The 20,798-nt window shown below is 31.9% G+C and overlaps 2 protein-coding genes across 2 annotated transcripts; one reads left to right on the forward strand and one right to left on the reverse strand.

Moving 5' to 3' along the window:
- LOC103847805 (E3 ubiquitin-protein ligase ATL15) lies at positions 1-2,873 on the reverse strand. The gene has a single exon (XM_009124869.2). It carries the CDS (start codon positions 2,824-2,826, stop codon positions 1,696-1,698), a length of 1,131 nt encoding a protein of 376 aa, XP_009123117.1. The 5' UTR covers positions 2,827-2,873; the 3' UTR covers positions 1-1,695.
- Positions 2,862-19,791, forward strand: LOC103847806 (transcription factor bHLH94). Its single transcript, XM_009124871.3, has 4 exons — positions 2,862-9,086; positions 9,247-16,177; positions 16,768-17,154; positions 17,786-19,791. Exons 2-4 carry the CDS (start codon positions 15,743-15,745, stop codon positions 17,867-17,869), a joined length of 906 nt encoding a protein of 301 aa, XP_009123119.1. The 5' UTR covers positions 2,862-9,086; positions 9,247-15,742; the 3' UTR covers positions 17,870-19,791.
- Positions 19,792-20,798: the final 1,007 nt, after the last annotated feature.

Raw genomic sequence — 20,798 nt, forward strand, 5'->3', positions numbered from 1 at the left:
TTTTATATTTACTATGCATCAATTAATCAGTTTGGATTCACCAGTCTTTATTTTTGGTTTAGGATTCAGAATTTATAGTTTGGGATTTAGGTTTAGGATTTACTGTTTGTTGATTTAGGATCTAAGTTTTAGGTTTTAATTTTTAGAGTTTTGAAGATTTGCAAAAATGAAAAATGTATCGATAAGGAAATAGAGTATAAAAAAACAATTAATTAACACATAAACACTAAAGATATTAGGACTGAAAAACGATAGCTCCAAAAACTTGAAAAATGATTGGCCACACTGGAAAACGATACATGAACTCTAACTGAAACACATACAAATAAGATATTAGTAGTTGAAAGATGAATTACTCGTTCAAACGTGTCATATAACAGGTAAATCCATCATAGTAGCTTCAAAGATAAAATTATTTCCAGATTTCATTTCATCTGGTTACAGAGTCTTGAGATCAAATGCATCTTAGCTGTTCACCTTTAATTTCACATTCTGGGTGTGGCATTTAGAGTACTGTTTGTGGCCGTTGATCTTACTACAAATGCCTGACTTTCATGTAACTCTTAGTGTCGAGACTGGGATACGTGTTGGAAATTAATGATTAGTTATAACTTATAAGTCGCTGATAAATGAGTGATAATAATTAAGCAACGAAGAACAATGGTCGAGTATCAAGAGCTTAAACCAGAACAGTTTAGGGTTTGGTTTTTCCTAATCTCTCTGAAGGCGTAAACGGTAAAAACCGTACCAAAAGTTCTCCCTCCCCTCTATTTATAGTAGTCTATCAGTACCTTACACACCCTCCCTTATCGCAGTTACTAGGTTTTGTTTAGAAGTGAAAACAGCTTAAATCTTTTGTCAGGTGTACGCAGTTTGTATTAAGTGTGCCATTAATTAAAAGTGACTAATCCAGTCATGTTCATCGTCGGTTATACTTGCACGTTCAAGTTCAGTATTTTCGGCCGCCATAATTTACAAAATTACAAGTGAATCTTATTTATTAAGAAACAGTTACTCTGGCCTAGTTTGGAGGTGTTCTTCTGGCCTTTGCTTAAGTCGAACCTATCCTTTTATATGAGGTTAATAGCTAACACTCTTTAGGATTCTTTTTATTCATATATGATCTACGCTAGGGTGATTTCCTTTTATGAGGTGTTTTAGCTAACGCTCTTTAGGATTCTTTCTTTTTCAATTGAGAATGACATGCTTCCTAAATAGCATTTGATCGGATGCAGGTGAAAGTCGGTGGAATTTACAGGATGCGACCGATAGATATAGTTCCGGAAGGTGGTTTCTCATTTTATGCCCTGACTATAATCATAAAATACACTCTTCTAATAACTTGCGTTACTCACCTTTACTTTGTATCCACTTCTTGTCAGTATTCTTGGGGATTATCGGTTTTCTCGATAATCTAGTCATAACCTGATTTTTTTTTTCTACATGTTCCTGCCCTCTACCTATCCGTTCTCTATTTCCGTCATGGTGGTTTTGGTTTCATGAATCTCTTTGAAGTTTTCACATAGAACTTAGTGAGATGGTTTTCTTGCTATATTGATGGTTTGACAGTCACAAAACTTAGGATAAACCAAAACCATTTATTTCATTTCAGCAGTAAGAGGTATTGAGTTTTTTTGTTACACAAAAAAAATTAGAAGAAAATATATACCGAATCCAAGTTTTATTAAAATCCGACTATACAGGACTCGCATCACCGGATCTAAGGTAAGAACGTTCACCTACATTGTTTTTTCCAGTGAATAACCGATCAAACGGCGACCTTATTGCTAGAAGCAAACTTTTGGGTGTACCAGCACGTTCCTGATAACCATCTCCCCCGTTGATAACCCCATTCGGAGACCTGATCAAGCCGGTCCGGTACGGAGGAGTTATAGAAAACGGTCTTCTGTCGAACCGACCGTCTTGATCGAACCGTTCAAAGTAGAAATAGTTACTTTCAGTCCCTAGGGTTCCGGTTCTGTATCCTCGTATCGAGCTCCTCACTTGGGGTAGCGCAATGTGGCCTTTTGACCCTTGGTTCATGAGCTGATCATGTATCTCCTGCGGTAATCTTAGCGTGAACCGGTCTAGATTCTCCTCGGTCTGACTGTAAGAACTTGACCGGCTAAACAATCCAGCTAATTTCCACCCTGTAGACATGGACTTACGTGGCATGCTTTGGTTACCTGTCCAAGCCACTGAGTCAAGTAACCGCTCGTCCGGAGAAGCCAAAGCCATTCTCCGGTTATCATCAACAATCGACGTTAGAGGAGAGCTCTGACCGGATTCTCTAGCTAAACCGGAGATCTCGAAAGAAACAGACTCACCCGGTACAGGAACGAGATTAGCGCGGCAAAGAGGACACGTGGCGTGAGAACGTAGCCAGGCATCTATGCAACCAGGATGGAACACGTGGCAACATTGAGGAAGCAAACGCAGCGTTTCGTCGTCCTCGAACTCGTTGAGGCAAACGGGACACTCCAACGCTTCTTTGCCGATTCTCAACGTCTTCACGGTGGAGTAACGAAAAGTCGGAAAAGTTTCTATGACAGACGCGTCGAGTCCACGCGGCGTCTGCTGCCTAACGTTAAGCCAGTTTCCCGGGTCGCCGGATCTTCCGTCGTCGATCCCTAGGGCTTGCTCGAGACACCTTCTCATGTAGACGGAGACACATCCAAGTGAGAAGAAAACGCTGACGAGTACGATCATGACTATAGCCGTGGTTGGATTGAACCCTGTCCCTTGTTCATAGCTGCTGCTTTGAGCGGCAACGAACCGTAATAAAAGCAAGAAAGAAGAGTAGAAGTATAATCTTGACATGACCATAGTTTAACAATCTCTGGGCTTCATGAGGACCAAAGTTCTGCCGTTATGGTCCGGCGGGGTGAACGTGTAATAAAATAATTAAGGGGGTTTGCTTAGCTTAATGACTACAAGATGGTTGACTTTTTGAGATTGTACCAAAGCACTACTATTGATAAATTCTTTTTAAGGGAATATTAACGAAGCAATTGATGGTCGAAAGTGCAGGTGGCAATAGCATAAGATATAGTGGTGGAATAAAGAAGTTTGAAGTGTTACAAACTAAAATAATATGTACAATTTTTATTGTGCTTTTAAGTGAACCACCACTTTTGTTTTTTTTTAATCAATTTTTGTCATCTTATGTCCTATTATCTCTGTAACCACGATACATTTCGTGCTACTATGATACTATCAAATAGATATTATCACCTCTTAAAGCAATGCATTGTTTACCAAAAAAAAAAAAGCAATGCATTGTTTGTAAATTATTTTGTGAGAAGTCAATTTAAATTACCACAAGTCGGATAAATTAACCAATTTTGGGGATAAGTGGTTATGTCATTGCTAATTTGATGTCTTAGATTAGTGAGGTTTATATACATATGGACATTTTTTGTATTTACATTTAAGATATGTAGAACAGAAGCTCTACATATTTTCCAAAATGACTAAAATCAATACACACGAGATCAAAGTTTTGAAGTTATCCTTAGCTAGCAAGTCAACTTCAACATGGCTTATTGTAGAACAAAAAAGCTTGATGTGGTCTTAACCATAGTTAGTAAACGCAATTACACAATGATAATGTTGTATGTGTGATTAGATTATATTAAAATGATTGGTGACACACTTGCATCATCCATAATGCTCATATCCCATGTTGTGATCACGTCGCCCGCCAACTGTTTAATTGTGTTCATTTTAATGGAAGTAGTCTGGATATTGATATATATATGTATATCTGCTCAAATTGGTGTGGAAAATTAGGGGAGATCTGTATATCATATAATGCAATGACTTGGACGACGGGCCGCATTTATTTTATACTTATTTTGGATAATATGAGGTCATTCAAATTAAAAAAACTCGCGCGCTCTTTCATTCAGGACGATTTCAACTTAGAAATAAGTCCTCAAAACATTTTTAAAAATATTGAAAATTCTTGTATGTATCTGATCACCGATCATATACATTTCAATAAAACTCAATCAAACATATTAAATTGCTAACTGTCTGATCAGATAACGTACATAAATTTCTCCATAAATTAGGTTTTTAATAGTGTTAATATTTTTTTTTTTGCTATAGCTAATCTTTGTCTTCCTTTATGCTTTATATTAGTTATTATGATTACCAGTCAAAATTTCTTCCATTTGCTCTGCCTTGTTTGGCTCGTTTTACATAACTAATGGCAGTTGTTCTGTTTATTCAGTCTTTATCTGTTTGTTCTGTATGCTACATTCAAAAAAAAAAACTTTGATCATTGTTATCATTGTTACCGAAGATGATAACTATAATTCGATTTGATGGCTTTAGGCCTTTGTGAAACAGAAAAGGCTCATTTACTTAAGAAAATCTGTAAATTCAAATAAGCCCAACAAATTGATGTAGGCCTTAGTTACCCCCTTAACATTCCATATATTCTCTTTTTCTTTTTTTTTTTAGGACAGATCAACAAAAACAAATCTGAATAAAACAACGAATGATGTATTTTAATCGAGTTGATTTTTTCTTGTATCTTAGTTCCGTTTTTTTACAACTCTTGTTTGAAAGTCAAAATATAATTTTCAAAGAAAATTTTAAATTTATTGTAAACATATGCTGGAATTAGAAAACCACTCAAGAGGACCATATTATAAATGAAACTATGATAAATGTCATCCTCAAAAAAAAAACAATGATAAATGTGGTCATGTAATATATTCAACTTAGTAATATAATAATAGATTCTACAGCTGTAAAAATTTATAAAGATAAATAAATTGAAAAATGAAACTAATTAAGAAAACATAATATTATAATAGATTTCGCTATAATCTCTCTTAAACACCAAAGACGTCGTTTCGAAAACATAAGAAAATCCCCAAATCGTTATAGCCCCAAATCAAAATCTCTAATTCTCAGAAAATCAAAAACACACTCTCTTCACAACTTTGTCTCAATTTTGTGATGAATTCATCTCAAGAAATACAATTTGGAGGAGAAAATCGTGGGTTTCCAGCGAAGTGTAAGTGTGGTTCCAAACGATCCCCTTGTTTCTTATCATTTACAGATTTGAAGAAAAAGTGTTTGATTTTGATTTGATTCTAATTTTATGAGAATAAGGGATTTCGATTTGGGGATATAGGGATTTGAGTAGTTTTCTTATGTTTTCGAAACAACATCGTTTGGTGATTATAATAGAGATTAATCCCACCTGATCGATTTGTTAATCGAACTAAGGATGTATTAAAATTGGCTTAGTCAAAATTAATTGAAATTTTAAGTAGTTTATCAAGATAATTTAAACTTTAAATGGTCCACGAAAAATTTCATGTTTTTTAAACTAAATTTGAAATTTCGTGATTCAATGACTGTTTTTTCATTTGTTTATTTTACTTGATTTATCATTTATTAACATTTACTTACGTGAATCAACAGTTATGAATAAAGGTTTTATTATTCTTTGGAACAATCCACTTGAAGATTAACTGATTTTAATCGTGGCTCGACTTTGTTTCGCTCCAGTTGTGCATTTTACATTATTTATAAACCCCTATATGATAATTTATTGAGCCTAAGTTAATGATCTGGAATTTACGTCCTCACAAGTACACATATACACACTCTTTAATACTAATAAATACTAATATAAATAATTAATCTATTATATAGGGTTATTGGATGCTGTTCAGCTATGGACATCCAGCCCTACAAATATATTTGCATATTTACATATGCACAATTTCTTTTTCTTTTTCTTTTATTTCTCCTACAATATACAACTTCGATATACAAGATATATATATACATATATAATGAGTGTATATAGCGTTGAAGGTCTAGCTATTTGAATAGGAAATATAAATCCAATTATGCACTACTTAACCCAATCTTGTACTTTGCTTCTATATATGAGGAGGCACGTAAAATCTATCCCACGCATTTTTCAGTGAGGAATTTAAGCTATTTATGAAAATAACATCTTTTTTTAATGAAAAATAACTTGTCATCTCTTGATCAATTATTTCTTTGGATCCATTATGCCTATATTTTTGTTAACTGGTGATAACTAACATGGTACTAACTGGTTTATACTCCTTCCGTTTCTGAATAAGCTTCATTTTGACATTTTTTACACAGACTAAGAAAGTAGCAAAAATATATGTAAGTTGTTATTAATTACATCTTTCTGACCAATAATATTTGAGATAAATAAAATTATTTATAAAACCAATATAGTTTACAATTAATTTTCAGTTGAAAGTAAGTATAATTTGCATTAGAATTGTAAAATGACATTTTTTATGTAACAAAAAAAAATTAAAATAACACTTATTATAAAACAGATGGAATATTAAATTATAAACATTTTGGTTTGCACATAACTACTTAATTAGGTTGAACTTGTATGAGAGGGGTCAAATGGTTTAATAAGCAAATTAAATACTTGCCAAAAATTTGGTTTACACTTTACACTTATAACTTTTTTGTTAGTATTTTACTCCATTTGTTTCGTATTAAATGTCAATTTAGCATTTTTTTGTTACAAAAAGAGTGTCATTTTAGAAATTTCATACAACTTTCAGCTTAAAATTAATTACAAATGCATTGATTTTATAAATAGTTTCATTTATCTCAAATATTAATGGTTGAATATGAGTAATTAATAAAAACTTTAATACATTTCAATCATTTTCTTAATCTGTGTGAAAATGTCAAAGTGACATTTTTTTATGAAATGGAGGAAGTAATATGTTTAAAGTATACCATTATTTGTTATTTAAAAACTGAAAATGTAAATAAATTTAATGAATATATTTTATGATGAAAATTATGGAATTTATTTTCGAAATAGAAAAAGTGATATGCCATTTGTTAGATTATCATATCATTTTGGGAGGGTGTTAATATCTGGCCAATCAGAACAGTGTTGATCAATTAGGTCAAATACTGAGGGGAGGGGAAATGGTAGAGAGTGACGTGGCAGAATGGTTGGAAGCGAATCTTGAAGTCACCATGTCACTCCAACTGCATACTTTCAACATTTCCCAGAATTTTAGGTACCAACATCCCCGGTTTTCTCGGGGCACTCAATTGGTTACATTACAATTATTTTTATAATTGGTTTTAAAATGATTATATTTTCTATCGCATTAGAAAAGAGATGAAACGTTAAATAATTATGTTCAGAATAAAATTTACTTGAAATGGTATTACATGATCATTGCGTATACACAAGCCCATCAGGCCATCACTAGTATATGCGATCTTTTATACAGGAGAACCGGCACGAATATCATTGTTATTCTAACTATTGAATTGGTTTTGTTTGCTATTAGTATGAATGGAGCATGTTTTGTAACTAGAAAATGTCTTCTTATAGAAGCTGTTATTTTAAAATTCACAAAAATCTATAGTAAAATCAAATACAGTACATGGCAAATACTAACAAAAGATATATCCCTTTTTTTTTACACTACAAAATATTTATCCAAATTCACTAAAATCTAAGTAAAATAAAATTCATTAGTAAATTCATATAACTTAATAACAGATGATTTTAATATATAATTTAAAATTATAACACATAAAATCATGAAGCGAACCGGTTCTAGCAACTTCTTACACAATCCAAAAATATTATGATAAAGTATCACCATCAATATTGAATTGGTTAAGAATTTTAAAATCTTTTTGGGGTATAAATTAATTATGACATTTTATACTTTAATTATATTTTCAAACCTTAATTAATTACAATATAATATATATGTTTTTATTTATCTAAATACAGAAATTCAAAAGACACACAATGTCAAAAAAAAAATCAAAAGACACGCACGCATATACGCCAGATATGATCTTCGTGGTCGTGAGGAATGCAAGGTAGGACCGAAGATCTATATCTATCGCACCCTATGTTAATTGTTGTTATTAGCAAACTTAATTAATTAATAATATGAAAATCTGATGAGGAATTATCTGGACAAGTAGACAATATATCTCATGTAAGAATTTAAGACAGCGGAACTTACGGTGCACCACATGCTAATGTCTATCTATTTTCTATTTTTAAGCTAATGTCCAATTACCACTTAAGGGATTTTATTTTAAACTTATTAGGCTAAGTTTATTCTATTAGTTGTAAATCATTCTTTAGTATCACCTCTAAAAATGATTTATTTTTTTTGATCAACCAGTACTTAAATTAAGATAAATGGAAGAGTTCAAAGAGAGATTAGCCCAAAACGTGATCCAAATTACAATAAGAGAATCTGAGTTCTGTCTTAGCCAAAGCAACGGCTTCTTCATTCTGTAATCTATGAATGAAACTAAAAGATAGATAAACAAAAAATGAAGATATTTGTTTGATGTCCGTAAGAACATCATATTTTTCCTTGATCGATTGTTTGTGGTTGATTGCGGTAATAAGCGTTTTACTGTTGGAGTTGATGCTGAGCTTTGTGAACCCAAACAAAGCTGCCATGAGGAAGGATGATTGAATTGCTAGAGCTTCTGCCATCAGAGGGGACACTACATTGTTATGAGTCTCGGAATCTTATTGATTGCTTGTCAGGGAGGGTCTTCTGAAGATCCATGCTAGTCCAGCCCTATTCAAAGTTTTGTCCCAAGCTGCGTCTGTGCAGCAAGTAATATGATCTCTAGTTTGTGTTGTTTGTTGGTGATGATGGTTTTATCGTCCTTTTCATTGTGTAGGTGTGACGTGCTTGATTCCACTCTTTTGCCGCTAAGATACCTCTAAGTGTTGTTTCATCTGAAAGGGATCCTGCTTGTTCGAATATCAGTCGATTCTACACTGTCCAAATGGACAAACATATATAAGGGAGGATGTTTCTCGTGATTCAAGCGGGAGGAAGACAAAACATTGCTCTGGATCTTACTAGAAATTTCCTCGTCTGTGATAGAAGCTATGTGAGTTGTGTTTAGGATGGGTACTTGATTCCAAACTTGTATTGCAAACGGACAGGAGAAGAGCATATGTTCGGTTGATTCATATTCTCCAGAGCGCGGGCATCCAACATCAGCAATACTACGTCTGTGGAGGTTCTCTCCCACAGGTAGAGCCTTATGTAAACAAGACCACATGAAGACTTTTAGTTTAGGGAAAAAAACCTCTAATCCAAATATCTTTGTGCCAATTAAATTTTCCAATAATTTGGTCTTCTAGTGTCATGATTTGATGATATTATTGAGTAGTATCATGATTTCATTGTGTAGGTTCCAATCTTGAGGGAGATCCAGGCGTATGAATCTTCAATATTCAGCAAACTTGGCTTCAGACATTGAATCCTCTCTGCCATATCAGGTAGGATTTCATGCGTTCTCTAATTGTTCCACTTAAGCTTTGATGTTAAGAGATCTGATACTTTGAGATGGAGGCCTGCTTCAGGGATAGGTCCAAACGGTTTAGTTGGCGTATTTAGGTAGATCCATGAATCTTGCCATATCCTTGTGTTTTGTCTATTGCCTATAACATTTCCTAGATTGCTCTTCAATATATCTCTTCCAACTAGGATACGAAACCAACCATGAGAGCAATTAAATGGGGTTTGGACCTCTAGGAAGTGTTTACTGTGACAGTATTTTCCTTTAAGCACTCAGGCTAGGAGGCAGTCTGGTGCTATTAAGATTCTCCAAGCAATTTTTGCTAGAAGAGCTTGGTTGAAAGCTTGAATTTTTCTGAATCCGAGTCCCACTTCATCCTAAGAGTTTACTAGGCAATTCCATGAGATCCATCACAGTTCCCTGTTAAAATGGTTCGAGTTACGGAAAGCAAGAGTTGCAGTTGGAGCGTGATACTAATACAACAATTTTGAACTAAAATGTTAAAAATGTGTTAGTGTTTTAATATTTAATCAGATGTATACATCTATAAACCTTGGAAACGAATTGATTTGGTCCACTATATCAGTAGATTGGATTTGTTTTCATTTTTAACAATGTTCTTGACACTATATATAAGGTTAAGCTTATTTGAATTATAAAAGTATTCTATAGTTTTTCTTTTTAGTGCTCTATAGTATGTGACTCAAAACCAGTGAACATGAACTAATAATAGAGAAGAAATATGAGAGACTACTGACAACAACAGTAGTAAGCAAATCATGAATTCTTCACTAAGGCGAAAAGAGTTGTCACAATACGACCGAGTTGTGGGCAGAACAGAGCATCACGGTCCACATAATCATTTCATTTACTAAACACATGTTAAACAATCACATTTTTCTTTACCGAAATGAAATTACAAATACAGAGTTTATGTTCTACATATTAAATCATTTCTAAATAAATAGAACTGAGATGAGAACTATAGAAGAGTGTGTGTCTGAATACAAACGACAACCAATAACCTGCAACGTGTTGCGCCACAGTAAAACTACTGTATTCTCAGTTTCCTTGATTTTCTGTATAGAAAATAAATAACACGTCTAGTTCCAAAATGAAAATACACGTTGGATTTTGCTAATTACTAAATTTGCAGGTTGTAGGGAAAAGTTGAGTCTTGAGCTTTCTATTTATTTTACATTTTATTAGTATTAAATTTATACTTTTAGATATTTCCGAATATAAGTTTTACATAAAAACTTGAAAGATACTTTTAAAGAACTAATATAAAACGAGATTTTGTGAAATGGAAAGAATATAAGATAAATTTTTTTTGTCAGCATAAGATAATTTAATATATAAATAAAAAAACGGTTGGTTTAAATAAAGAAAATTGCATCCTATATACAACAAAAAGAAAAAAAAAAACATAAAGACACTAACTAACTACAACTATTCTTTTTCTATTACTTTCTCTTCTTATCTTTCTCTACTCTTTTTTTTTCAAAATCTAATTTTCTATTTTTTTGGTTATTTGGCAAATAAACCCTTTAAATAATGCAACTAATTTAGTATATAGAGTAAGAATTCTTGACATCAATAAAGCAACCTATACTAATTAAGCTATACGTAGACAAGAAAATATTACTAAACCAAAGATCCCGGAAATACATTGAACAATCAAGAAAATCCTGTAACATCTAAATATGAAATTGACTCATACCATATATTAAAAATATCCTCAAATGGAGAAGCATCAACAGCGATTATCTAATCAAATAATAAAGGAAGAGAATATTGGGTTAATATGTATATTATATTACATCTTTTTTTTGTCGACTATTATATTACCTCTAAATTTGAGCACTCTAGATAGGTACAGTAAAATAATTTGATTTAGAACAAAAAAAATAATATGGCTAGTCTGTATGCATATGTACACTAATACAGTCAATAGCCAGTTAGTCACACAAAGTTTGCAGAGAAATTTTACAATAACCTAACTATACATAAAATCTGTTCGCAGAGTAATACGAAGCATCTATCGTCATTAACAAAAAATGGAGTCTGAAACATCTATTTTAACATATTGAAATTACTTTCTTTTACTAACTCGAAAGTATCTCAGATTTATGAAAAAACCCAAACTTATCTTAAAAAAAAAATGTAGCTTACAAATAAACTATTTTTTCGAATATTCAAATGAAGTCTAAAGAATAACCTTATATCCATGTGTTCATAAATTGAAAGTGTAAGAACTTTATATATATATATATATATATATATATGTTATTTAATTACTCACTAAATTTTTGTTTGTTTGCGATTCTATGACTATTTAGTTTCGTTCTGCTGAGTATTATATACATAAAATGCACATATGCATATAATTAATCAGATTGATTTTGATAATTGATAGGGGGAATGATTCGGAGGATGACATGAGAAAACAAGCCCATTGGAAAATTATAAGCTATGTTCTTGGGAAAATACCTGAGAGACAAAAAAAGAGAAGCTTGTGAAGTCACATGGACTCTTCTGGACGTATGCTCTAGCTTTTCCTCTTATTTTATTTTACCTTTTTCCTCAAATGAACTTAACTTTAAAAGTCTACAGCAAAAAAAACTCTTATATGATGAATAAAAAATACTAAATACTATTTGTTTGATAAAGAAAATATAAGTGATTTATTATAAGCAGATTGGAATGATTGATCGAAACAGATTTTAGGTGTTTAAGATGATAATTTAACCAATTAAATATTTAGATAATTAGTTGTTTTGATGATATATGAATAGCATTAGGTACACGGATTCAAAGACGACAAGATTACTACAGCTTAAATTTTATATCAAGTGCATCCAAGAAGATTCTTTGTATCATCATGAAATTTGGTCCTGAAGTTTTACGTTCACATCAGATTACTTTGGGGGCCAAGCTGGTTTAGATTTGTCCGACCAGTTTGATTACAAAACGCAGCCCTAGCTAGTCACATATCTATCTTATTCTTCAAATTTAATTTATATTAAAAATGAATTATAACTAGTATTATATATTCCCAGTGATTAATAAGAAAAATCAAAAGATGCCATCTAATTTTAAATAGATAGTTTTTTGCTTTCGATAATGAAGATTTTTTAAATACATAACTTGAGCTAGTCATTTTCTTACACGCCAAGTGATATCCCGAATATGTATATATCATCATGAAACAAATTTGTTAAACCTGACATTAAGCGTATCGACCGGCGAAATAAATCTTATTTCTGATATCTACTTTATTATCTAATATACAGTAGAATTTACGATTTTGTAAGTTTAACCAAATACTATGCAATTTATTTTTATAAGTATGGAGAAAAAATATGTTGTTCAAGTTATATCTAGCAGGAGTGTTAGAGGATGATTAATGGAGAGTTCTTAGGGTAGGATTCTTATCGGAATATAAGAAACTGTCTCTTAATTTTTAACTAAAAGAGCTAAAAACCGGCTCTTAAATAAGATATTTAAGAACTAGTTCTTTTTTAGTTAAAAGTTAAGAAATAATTTTTATATTCCGTTAAGAATTTCATCTTAAAATTCTCCATTAATCATGCTCTTAATAAATAATCCGATGACTTAAATCCTGCAAATAAAAGCTTCTATATGGTCTTGTAGACCGGTATACTATCACAGGTGCCAAGTTGTAAGGCTATATATATATATATCCATTTATGTTTCTAATTAGTAATTTAGGCTGATTAGTGGATTTAATTCGCGGAGTTGGAGGGTAATGTAAAGTTTTCTGGTAGGACTAAAGACCAACAAATTGGTATAAAATGTGAAAAACTCAAAATTAATTGACGATATAATTACCAAAGTCCAAAGTACATAGTAACATAAATTCTTAAATAAAATAGTGAGAAAACAAACATATGCTTAAAATATTTAGAAATGATAGAAAAGCATATACATAAACACATAATAAATACTAGAATGCTTAAACTTATTTGTCCAAATGATTGATTTACCGTTTATCAACAAACTACCCACTAACATCAACAATACTAACGAACTGATGTTTGCTATTAATGAGGTTCTACCATATTTTGAATTTTCAAGTTCTTTTTCACTACAAATCTATTGATTTTGAAACATAATCCTAAAGCATTCTTCTTGTAATAAGTAGCATTCCACAACTCTGTAAAATTGAAAACTGGTTATAAATCTTAACATTTTGACCACAAAAAAATGTGTTAAACATTTTACCCAAAAAAAAAAATGTGTTAAACAAGTTCAAACTTTAAAGTAGCAAGAAGAAAGCTTAAAGAATTGTTGGACAAGGTATACAATTGCTAGATCTTATTGTAAGGCAAGGGATGACTGCAGTTTGAAACAAACATCTAAAAAGTTCTTCTAATTTGTGTGCATCAGTATATGTATATTGAAAGAGGATATTATGTTTTTATGGCCTTCTCTGCAATATTTGTTTTAATTACCTTTTCATTACTTAAAAATCCGATTACAGCTCTGTTCTCAGACAGATCAGTTAGTGCTGACAACTAACTGTACAAAAAAGCCGGAAAGGTTACAAAGGCTACTTTAGGGATTATAAAAACTGCCCTCAAAAAACGATTTAGCCAAGAGCCCATCATCAATAAGCTGAGTACAGGAGATTCAACCACTATTATGCCACCACGAGTTTTTTTGCAGAGATAATCAATTATCATACCAATCAAGAATTAGTCATTGATTTTTCATTGGCAATAATTTTTCAAGTTTCTGCCATCACCATTTGTATATATATTTTAGTCTAGTATCAATTTAATAGATTTCACCTCCTGATGGTCGATACTCGATATGAAAAGACATAAAAGTTTAGTTACGGTTACTATATATATATGCATCTTCTCTTACTCGCACTTTTGCACCTTACTCTTTTTTTTTTGAGCAAAAGTGCACCTTACTCACACAACATTAAAAATCACTTCTCACTGCTTCACCTAGATTATTTATTGATAAATCATGTTTATTCTAAAATTACATAGGACTAAAAGAATTATCTGCTAATGGCGTTTAGGGATAACTGAAACAACTAACATCGTAAGGACATTTTTAATCTAATTATTATATATAAATATCGTTGTATGCAAAAGTTATTTCCATATTGATATTATTACAATTTCTGTCAAGTTTCATTCCAATTTAAAACTAATATACGGTAAATATAGTGACTCAAGTTCTCATGTCCTATTGAAACATCAAATGTGAAAGTTTATACCCTTACACACTGATTAAGGCACATAGCCTATTAATCTCTACATAATCCTAAAATACATGATCCCTCGAAATAATGATTCTTCTAGCCATTTATCGCGTAGACCATCATTTTGGGTAGGAGGGCACAAGCCACTTTTTGGGCCAAATTATAAGAGCGTGTATGATCGATTCTAAACCTTTTTCGTAACCAGGTTTAGTAGGCTCTGATATCCTGTCAAATTTTATAAATTTTCAATTTTAAACCAGCTGACAGTAAGTGGATTGATCCTAACATTTTATATATTAATTAAGATCTCTTTAAATTCTTGATGTGAGATACTTGTCTCTAATATTCCTCCTCCAAATAATGGCTCTTATCGACTATAAATCTCAGAATTTTAAGAGATATATATATATATATATATATATATATATATATATATATATATATATATATATATATATATTTGGTCGAGCGAGTTTAATACGATAGTTATACTCAATTGGAAGGGTTAAGTATGACCTTTATACCCGGCCAGAAAGATTATATTAGTAGGGGTTTAGGGTATTTAAGATTTGGACTCTGATAGTTTGTCAGATTCAAGTTTATTATAAATTTTCAATTAAAAATCAATTGGTAATAAATAAATTGACCCTAGCTCTTTGTATATCACTTAGAGTTCCATTAAATTCAGTTTATCTTTTTTGTAAATTTTTTAATCTATATTCGTATTGGATTTTTGGAGCTTTTTTGGGGTCAGCTGTTGAGAGCTTCAAAATAATATACTAATAGTTACCATATAGTCTCACAGAGGTACTCTGCATCGACCAACCGCATGCAAGAGTCCCCAAAATAAACAAACCTTTTTGTTTGATTTTCGTACTTCCTCTTTCACTCTCCTATCTATCTTCCTCCGTGCCGGTGAGTTCTTAATATCAATATAAAAAAGAATCTTATATAACTAATAACAAGCTTAGTTTCTTTTTGTGGGTCTTAACCCTTTTGCCTTTATTTCCCCCTCAAGACAAAAAGGAGAGCGACAAACAATTTCTGTCTTAATTTTGTTCCTTTCCTTCTTTCTCCCTCTCTTGATTTATCAATCCGTTCTTTCCATATAATTGAATTTTTTTAACAATCTCGAGCTGAAAAATGCCTTTAGGCGCTGTCGTATACCCGCAAGATACATCCGGATACCTCTCTAATTGCAAAGATTTCATGTTTTACGACTTGTCCTATCGAGAAGAGGTAGTAGCTCAAGACACGAAGAACAACATTGATACGTTAGGCCAAGAACAAAGCTTTGTGGAAAAAAATGAGGAAGAACGTCAATGGCGAGACTATCATCATAAGTACCCTTTAATTCCGTTGTTGGATGAAAAGCTTGATCTTCCCGCCACTGATATGGAAAAGCATCCTCCTATACAACCGAGGAGGAAGAGAAGAAGAACGAGGAGCAACAAGAACAAGGAAGAGATCGAGAACCAGAGAATGACTCACATAGCCGTCGAGAGAAATCGCCGGAAACAGATGAATGAGTACCTCGCCGTACTCCGTTCTCTAATGCCGTCGTCATATGCTCAAAGGGTAATTTAGTCTTTGGTTACTCACATACATATACGTATATACTATTTCTATCATTTGGTCACTATAATTCATAGGTCTTTCAGATGTGTGTGTCCTTGTTTTACTTCCCTGGTGTACCAGTACTACTATATTTTTGCGTATTTTGAGGTTTCTTCAAACCAAAGAAAAAGAACTCTTTTTAAAAGATGAAATATACATTATCATTTAACAAATAAAGTTATGGAAATGATTTAGAATATTTGGATTATTATACGATTTATTAAGAAGAACGCCTACCTTGTAAATTTATGCAAAGATGATGCGTTTATATACAAATTTCGATCTTTATTACTACTATTTAACACCAAAAAATTATGTGACAACAATTTTCTAGAATGAGTATATATGGGTTAATAAAAAAAAGAGTATATATGATTAAGAATATTGTAATTTTTTTAATAAAATTATACAACAACAAAAAAACCCCAGTAATATATGCAATTACCGTGATACTTGGGTATGTAATTATCTAACGTTCAAAGATTTGTTAAAATCCTGGATGAAAACCACCCACATTCATATCCGATCTGAACGAGTTTTCTGTGGTAAAGGGAGATCAAGCGTCGATAGTAGGAGGAGCCATTAACTACGTAAAGGAGTTAGAGCACATCTTACAATCTATGGAGCCTAGGAGAACCACGACGACGACCCATGAAGTTGACACAAGCACTAGCTCATTGATGAGCCCCTTCTCAGAATTCTTCACTTACCCTCAATACTCGACAAAATCATCATCATCAGCAACGGAAAACTCATCTTCACCGGCAGAGATAGAAGTGACGGTGGCGGAAGGCCACGCGAACATCAAGATAATGTCGAAGAAGAAGCCGAGGCAGCTTCTTAAGCTCGTAGATTCGATACAGAGCCTAAGGCTAACTCTTCTTCATCTCAATGTCACCACTCTCGACGACTCGATTCTCTACTCCATCAGCGTCAAGGTACGTATAAATTTTCCATCATTTATTTTACCTCTAATATTTTGTTTGCTTTTTAGTTAATCAATCACGAGATATTAGAGAGTGATTAATTGGTGAGTGGTGCATATAGTTTCAATCTGTTGATTTACTTTTAAAAAATCTTATACTGTCGGGGGAAACTGGATTAGTACTAGTTATGGTTATGTCTTGGTTTTAGAAGGTTGCAAAAATTCTTACTTTCTTTGGTTACTTAGGGCTGCCTTCAGTAGTTGTGGGTCAAACTCAAAATCATCCTTTAATATAATCTGAGTTACATAATCGTGCATTTATAATGTAAGAATCAGGGGACCAACCTAAAAACGAAACACGAATATGATTCTATGAATCAATATATATGCATGTGTATGCAGTGTGGATATGTAGTAGTCATCAGATTGTAGATGAAGTGAGTACGGATAACCAAGTGAGGCTACCACTTGTTTTAGGAGACATTCATTTTTTTTTAAACTTAGGAGACATTCATATAAGCTCGTTTCTTAACAAAATGTAGTTTTTTTATTATAAAATGTACATTTATTTTGTCAGCTTTAACCTTTTCCAATATTGGTTATATTATATACTTTATTTTATTAAGAAAAAATGGTTTATTCAGGTCGAAGAAGAGAGCCAACTGAATACCGTAGACGACATTGCAACAGCTTTGAATCAAATCATAAGGAGAATTCAAGAAGAGTAATAATTTAATATTAATTTACTTAGTATTTAATGTTCCCTGTTCCTTATATTTATCTCGAATAACTGAACCACAGTCTACAGATTCATCTTGTATATGTAGTTTTACTGCTTCTCTTTATTTTATGCAAGTGTCATTTGTTTCCTGTAATGAATCAGTTGTCGTTGGCCTCTATTATATGCCATATATATACACACATATATATAATTATCTAAGAAAGGTTGATAATTTCATTACATGGGTTACGTCGATAGGTTGGTAATATTGGCTATTGGGCGTACGCGTGGCTTATGTTCTTCTCCATGTTCTTTAAGTGACATTTTGATTAAAACAATAATGAATATATGGATCTCTTTATTCAAAAAGGTTTTCATCTTTTATTGGACCTTTGAAATTGTGCGAGTACAACTTTAACCCTTTAATCAATTTTATAAAACATTCTCTTGTGGTAGTGGACAAGTAATACATCTTTATAGAAAATCACATAGCCGACTTAACATGCATAAACTATTCACCTCGAGGTGTGAACCATATTAATGGACAATTCTATATAATACAAACCCATTCAACCTTATAATTGTTATGCGATAATTATCTAAGTTAAACAACGCGCTAAATAAAACTAAAATTTGCGTCTTACAAAATATAAAGTCCAACCAATATTTTTGTTCGAGAGATAGCGTCAAAAAGAAAAGAAACTTATTTTGTACAGTATACAGTAATCATAATAGCAAATCATGTTTTGGGGGTTTTATGGTTAAACTGGGACACAAAATCAGTGGTACGTGGGATTCATGGAAGAAGAGAGACTATGATCATTGTCTTATCATGAAGAAGACCCATCTATCGAAGGACTTGGAACCTATATTCACTTTTAGGGTTAAAAAGCAAAGAAGTAGCTACGTATCATTAGAAAAGTAAAAAGTAAAGCCATAGATATGATTCATACTTCTGTGAAAAGATTTTCATTATATCTAAATGAAAACACTCAAAAGATAGCTGACTGTTGTCTTCAGCAGCTTTTTTATGTTTTCAGCTTAGATTCACTATCTTGCAGCTTTCTCTTTATCCTATTTTTGTTTGTTTGTTGTATTTATACATGATATTTTCATCTACTACTCTCTTAGACTTAAAATGCTTATAAAACACTAAGATCATCTCCAATAGCTTACTCTATTTTTTATTTTAAAATAGATTAACTCTAAAATAGAGTTTGAATTTGCTCCAATGGTACTCTATTTTAGAGTAGAAAATAGAATGATGAACAAAAAAAAAAAACAAATTACTCTATATTTGGAGTAAACCTATTTTTCACTCTATTATAGAGTAAAAAATAGAGTACCATTGGAGCATTTCTTAATCTAAACTATATTTTAGAGTAAAAAATAGAGTGGAGTTGAAAATGCTCTAAACGGGTTACTTTAAAAAAAAAACTAAACGGGTACGCCACAAATATTCATTATGTGGATTTGTTTCTATTTTTTCTAGATATATTCAGATATCTGATTATTTAATTGCTAGAATTTAAAACATGTTAATACTCTAGACTTTTAAGCTGTTAAGACCATCTCCATCCCACTCCATAATTTACTCCAAAAATAAAGTGAAAATGGAGTGTGAATAAAAAAAATTGTTTCATAAATAGAGTAAATTTTTATTTTTGTTTATTATTTTTGGTGTAAATTATAGAGCGTGGATAGAGATAGTCTGAGTGTTTATATTTTTTAAAACGGTACTATTAACTGTTTTAATGGACCTAGTAACTGGGCCTTTTTAGGAATAGAGTTATTTAGTATTGGACTTTGACAACACAGATGCATTCTATACGCAAGTAAAAGTAAAACCAAATTTCCCAAAATAAAACCATCTTTATTCCGGCCTGCCAAATAAAATGTAGTATGTCCTTTAATGATGATGATATACAACCCAACAGGCCAGCACAGACTCACCTTTAACTAAGTTCCGAATTATCCTGATCAATACGTATTTGATCATTTGATGCACATGCACGCAGCACGTCTGAGTCAGTATCCAACTTATAGGCTCGACCGCTCGAGGAAGTTCGTCCTGAAGGAGTCTGAGGTGGAAGAAGTGTTAGTATGTTACCTACCTGGATATATTACATTTTGTCATTTTGAGATCCTGCAATGGTAAAATTCAACCCTTAAAAAGTTCTACAGTTTTTAAGAATATAACGGTCTGTTAATCATGATGGAAAAGAAAAATGCACATCATTAGTTACGATGTCTCGATCTTATATTTCCCAAAGACTAATAACCATATAACCAACCTTTTCATTAGCGTAGACTCTAGTCTGAGTAAGCTTAAAGCATCTCTTTTAATAGGTTCGTTTTATAAAATTTCAAATTGACGAATCATCTAGTTAATTAGATAAAATTTTACTGACAGAAAACGTTATATATGGCACCACCAAGTGCCAAAGTCCGGCAAATAATGAGTAGGTTATATATACATATAACTGATGATTTTTCAATACATATGATCTATTAAATTTTATTTACTTTTATTTGGAGGGATTAAAACCCAAATTAATTCACTGAAAAATCCTTAAAAATTTAGGTTTTTTGCTATTAAAAAAAACTGTGAATGGCCAAAGATCAACTGAAATCGTAGTAAAAAGACTCGTAATCCCAAAGAAAAATATTTATATTGAACCCGTCAACCAATAAATCACCAGCATTTGGTTCATATCATCTACCAAATATGTGTGATATTCTTGTTATTCCCCTTAAAGCTGAGTACAAAATACTAATGACTTCATAGGACTAGTTATAAGATTAATTGATGGATTTGTTTTCTTACTTAATTTATGAGAATGTATCAGTTTCAAGATGATTTAGTCATTCCAGAAATTTAATTATTTCTTCCATCACTAATTAATTTATAAGACTCCTCACCTTATTGATAAATA

Source organism: Brassica rapa, chromosome A09, assembly GCF_000309985.2.
Source record: "Brassica rapa cultivar Chiifu-401-42 chromosome A09, CAAS_Brap_v3.01, whole genome shotgun sequence".
Classification (NCBI taxonomy): Eukaryota; Viridiplantae; Streptophyta; class Magnoliopsida; order Brassicales; family Brassicaceae; genus Brassica; species Brassica rapa.

What these genes read in the sequence shown, in the direction of transcription:
- LOC103847805 (XM_009124869.2), bottom strand. Translation starts at nt 2,826, where the DNA reads ATGGTCATGTCAAGATTATACTTCTACTCTTCTTTCTTGCTTTTATTA.
- LOC103847806 (XM_009124871.3), top strand. Translation starts at nt 15,743, where the DNA reads ATGCCTTTAGGCGCTGTCGTATACCCGCAAGATACATCCGGATACCTC. An exon ending in CGTCGTCATATGCTCAAAGG is followed by an intron (nt 16,178 to 16,767) that starts GTAATTTAGTCT and finishes TCTGTGGTAAAG; the next exon opens with GGAGATCAAGCGTCGATAGT. An exon ending in TCTACTCCATCAGCGTCAAG is followed by an intron (nt 17,155 to 17,785) that starts GTACGTATAAAT and finishes TGGTTTATTCAG; the next exon opens with GTCGAAGAAGAGAGCCAACT.